This window comes from Lepus europaeus, chromosome 8 (genome assembly GCF_033115175.1).
Source record: "Lepus europaeus isolate LE1 chromosome 8, mLepTim1.pri, whole genome shotgun sequence".
Lineage (NCBI taxonomy): Eukaryota > Metazoa > Chordata > Mammalia > Lagomorpha > Leporidae > Lepus > Lepus europaeus.
In genome coordinates this window covers 113,571,487-113,575,969 of record NC_084834.1, presented here as the reverse complement: position 1 = coordinate 113,575,969, position 4,483 = coordinate 113,571,487, and the positions used below count along the sequence as shown (strand labels likewise).

The following is a 4,483-nucleotide window of genomic DNA, read 5'->3' as shown; positions in this document are numbered from 1 at the left end:
AGAATTGTGTATACAAAGCACATTGTGATGCTGCTACTGTGGCAAAGCAGGTGAAGCTGCCACCTGTGGCACAAACATTCCATATGGCCACATGTTCTAGTCCCAGCTGCTCCAATTCTGATCTAGCTCTTTGCTGCTGTGCTGAGAAAACAGCAGAGGATAGTGAAAAAATTGAAGGCACATTAAATCTGTTAAAACTAATAAAAATCAAATAAGAGATTGCCCTTTTATCCATGACTTCACACTCCCCCCACCTCCCCCAAATGGCTGCAACAGCTGGGGCTGGGCCAGGCCAAAGATAAAAGCTAGGAACCAGGAACACTATCTGGGTCTCCTATATGTCAGGAGCCCAAGTGCTTAGGCCATCATCTGCTGCTTTCCTAGGCACATTAACAGAGAGCTGAATCAGAAGTGGAACAACCAGGACTGGAACATGTACCCATATGGGATGCTGGCATATCAGGTGGTGGCTTAGCCCAGTGCAACACAGCACTAGCTCAAGTATATAATGTTTACAAGAAAGATGATCTCAAGGGAAGACCTTGTCCATTCTACATGCACTTAACCTCTCATTCCACACCTACTTGGCTATCTGTGTTGGATCTTTGGAAATTTACCTACTAAGAATCTACATACTCTGAGACTGCTATGCTAAATACACCATGCACTGGTGCTCTAGTTGGTAAATCTAGCTGAATTTCTGAATACTGGAAAGCGTCATTCATCAGCCATGTGAGCAAGTCATTGAGGCTACATAGCCTACTGATCTTCAGGGTATTATAGCTGCAGCTGAAATCCAGAACAACCTGAGAACAATTGAGAGCTGTCTAGCACTGTCTAGTCCAAATTCTTGAACCACAAAATTCAAGAGCTTATTAGAATGGGCACTATTTATACCATAAAATTGATATGGTGTGGTAGTATTGTACTCAATTGCTGTAATATTTTATATGATTTATTTATTTATTTGAAAGCCAATGTGACAGAAAGTGAGAGAGAGGAAATGGGGAAGAGAGGCAAAGAGGGAGCAAGGGTGGTGGGGGAGAGAAAAAGAGAGAGAGAGAGGGAGGGAGGGAGAGAGGGAGAGAGAGAGAGAGAGAGAGAGAGAGAGAGAGAGAGATTCCATTAGCTGGGTCATTCCCCCAAATGGCTACAATGGCCAAATCGGTTTCAGGCTGAAGTCAGTAGACAGAAACTCCATCCTAATGTTCCACGTGTGGGGCAGGATCCCAAGTACTTGGCCTGTCAACCACTTCTTTCCCAGGCACTTAGGTCAAGAGCTGGACCCCAAGTGGAACAGTGGGGACTTGAACAAGCACTGTAATTATGGGAACCAGCATCAAAAGTGGCTGCTTAGGCCAGCACCATGGCTCACTTGGCTAATCCTCCACCTGCGGCGCTGGCACACTAGGTTCTAGTCCCGGTTGGGGTGCTGGTTCTGTCCCGGTTGCTCCTCTTCCAGTCTCTCTCTCCACTGTGGCCCAGGAGTACAGTGGAGGATGGCCCAAGTCCTTGGCCCTGCACCCACATGGGAGACCAGGAGGAAGCTCCTGGCTCCTGGCTTCGGATCAGCACAGTGCACCCGCCATAGCGGCCACTTGGGAAGTGAACCAATGGAAGGAAGACCTTTTTCTCTGTTTCTCTCTCTCTGTATAACTTTGCCTGTCAAAAAAAAAAAAAAAAAAAAAGTGGCTGCAGCACAGTGTAAGTCCCTATCATAGCAACATTAATAGTAGTTTTTATTTATTAATATTATATTTATTATTTAGTTTAAATTCTGTTTAAAGAAAATTCCAAACTATGTATGATGATGAAATAGTCATTTGTGATGTGTCAAGATGTTATATTTCTATGTTCTCAGTGTAATTAATTCTGTTTATTCAAATTTGCTAATATTAACTTAAATTTTCTATTACATCATATTTAATCATTTGTTATTATATTTGCAAGCAAAAGATTGAACAATTTTAGTGATGCATAAATGGATATTTGAAATTATATATATATATATATATATATTTAAAGATGTTACATCTGACAAATGACAGATCAAGTCAATCCTTAAAGACTTTAGCTTTAAAACTACAGTATATGCAACATAAAAAGTTATTTTAATGGCTTCACTTTTTGATGGATATTTTATAATAGACATTTAACAAAATTAGATGTTAGAATCAGTTTCTCACATTTCATTTTCTATCCATACTTCTCATTAGAGTATATTGTTTGTATATTCTGCAAAGGCATGCTTATTTTATGTGTTAATTCATTTTATACAAATAAACAGCTTTTGAATTTTGTGTGGAACCGGTGGCATCAGCCAATCAGTTAAGGCTTGGAATATTAAAGAATTCCAGCTGTTAGACAGTGGGAGGATGACAAAAATGTTGTCTTTGGTGAGATGGCTTATTTATCTTTGTGCAAATTTGAAACCAAGGGTGATTTAAATAATTATTTTTCTATGAACCTTGACAAATGTATGTACACACACATACACACATCATGACTCACATACTCAACAGTACATTAAAAAAGTTTTGCAAAACTTAATTGACATCTTATTTCAGAGTAATTTTATAGTATATGTCATTTAAAAAAGCTACCTACCTTGGTGGTATGAAGTAATAAACATTTCAAAAAGATTTGTGTTAAATGTGCACAAAATATTAGTTGCTACAAATATCTTAAAATGATGCTTTTGAACAAATGCTTATAAAAATCATGTTTCATAAAGCTATGAAAAGTATCTTTGTAAAGGATTTTATTTATACATTCAATAAATAATAATTATATTGTGAGAGTATTCTTTTTAGACATATGCAATTGAGATTAAAATTTTATTCTATAAATCTTGTCTCTATAAAGTGCTTCCTGAATCTTACATATTTTATATCTTAAAAACTTTTTATTTAGAGTTTCATCTTATTTGTACAATATTTTTATCAATAATACATTTTGCTGTAATATAATCATCATCCCTATCTTACCTGTTTCTTTTCCTCTTTATTTTACTCTAATTAATGCCATGTGTCTTGATGGTGATGGCTGAATTTATATTCTGTTCAGTCTCTATAAAATCATATTTCTAGGTCAATTCAAATTCATTCCAGATAATTTTTCATATATTTCCTTTTTGGAGTTTTTAACATTATTTCTAGATTTCTGAGTTTATTTTTGTTGTAATTGTGAAGCTAACTATCTGATTCTACATTTTGTTGTGATTGACTTAAATATTTTCCCATAACAGTTTTAATATTATTTCCTTAAAAAGACTGTTTAATAATAAAAAAGTATATTATGATAAAACTAATATTTCTACCTTAGGAGTATTTAGGAATATTAATATTAACCACGGTAATACTAGATTTACTATTTAAAAAAGCAAGCTCTTAGAAAATAAGTTGATGGGTTTGAAGTGTACCAAGAATGAGTTTTTTAATATATTTTAATTTAAAATTTTTATACCTTAATTTTAGACAAAAAAAACCCATAAATATTCTTTTTTTTTTTTGCATTTTGTACTTTATTTAAAATCTAAAAAGCGGTAAGCAGTGACAGGTAAGTGGCAGTTCCGTACAGGCGGTTGGAAACATCAAAGATTTACATATTCACAGTTCACAGGGCTTCTCCTACAGCAAGGATTTCAGTCTACGTAGTCAAAGTCTTCCGGGATTCCAAAATTTTTATCAATTTTATTTTCTTCCAATCCAAATTTTCTTTTGGCCCAAGATTTTATTGCAAATATGTTATCAGTGCATCTGTTAGCAGCTTCTCTGGCTATTTTATTTGCTTGACGTAGTTCTTCCACAACTTGTGGGTCCCATTCCTTGTATTTCTCCACTTCTGCTTTTAGCTGGTCCCTTTGTTCCCGCAACGAAGAAAGCTCTTTTGCTATCCTGGCTCCATCTTCCGTCCCATGTCGGCCAATTTTAGCTTTCTCAGTATGTTTCTGTAGGTTTGCACACTTCTGGTTTCCCTCAGACAGCTGAGATTCCGGAACCTCCACCTTGCGTTTCCTCGTGTGAAGAGCTTTACTAGGAAAAGCCCAGTAGGAACTCGACGTTCCAATCCTCTCACAGCCAACCAGCCCATCATCAACTAAGCTCTGGAGGCCGTCTTTGACTGACAGGGCAGTAACGCCTTTTTCTTTGGGAGCAATCTTCTCCATGTCTTTTAGTTGAAACACATCTTTCGTCTCGAAAAATATTCCCATCATGCGGGTTCTCTTTTCTTCTGCACTTAGTCCTTTTTTCTTTGACATGGCGCCGGCCGCTGGGCTTCCGGTGGAGGGCGTGCGCAGGCCTAAATATCCATTTTGATTGTTTTTAGACAACAGTACTAAATTATAAAAAAGGTATTTTAACACATATTCTAATTATATAAAACATATATTAAACAATGCTCATCTCAATTCATTCTGAGTTTCTAAAAAAATTCTGAGAGACTGATACACTGACAAACCTGACACACCCCAGTTTGTCTT

General features: G+C 36.6%; 1 protein-coding gene across 1 annotated transcript; it reads right to left on the bottom strand.

Moving 5' to 3' along the window:
* Positions 1 to 3,643: 3,643 nt before the first annotated feature.
* LOC133765725 (meiotic nuclear division protein 1 homolog) lies at positions 3,644 to 4,278 on the bottom strand. The gene has a single exon (XM_062199269.1). It carries the CDS (start codon positions 4,259 to 4,261, stop codon positions 3,644 to 3,646), a length of 618 nt encoding a protein of 205 aa, XP_062055253.1. The 5' UTR covers positions 4,262 to 4,278.
* Positions 4,279 to 4,483: the final 205 nt, after the last annotated feature.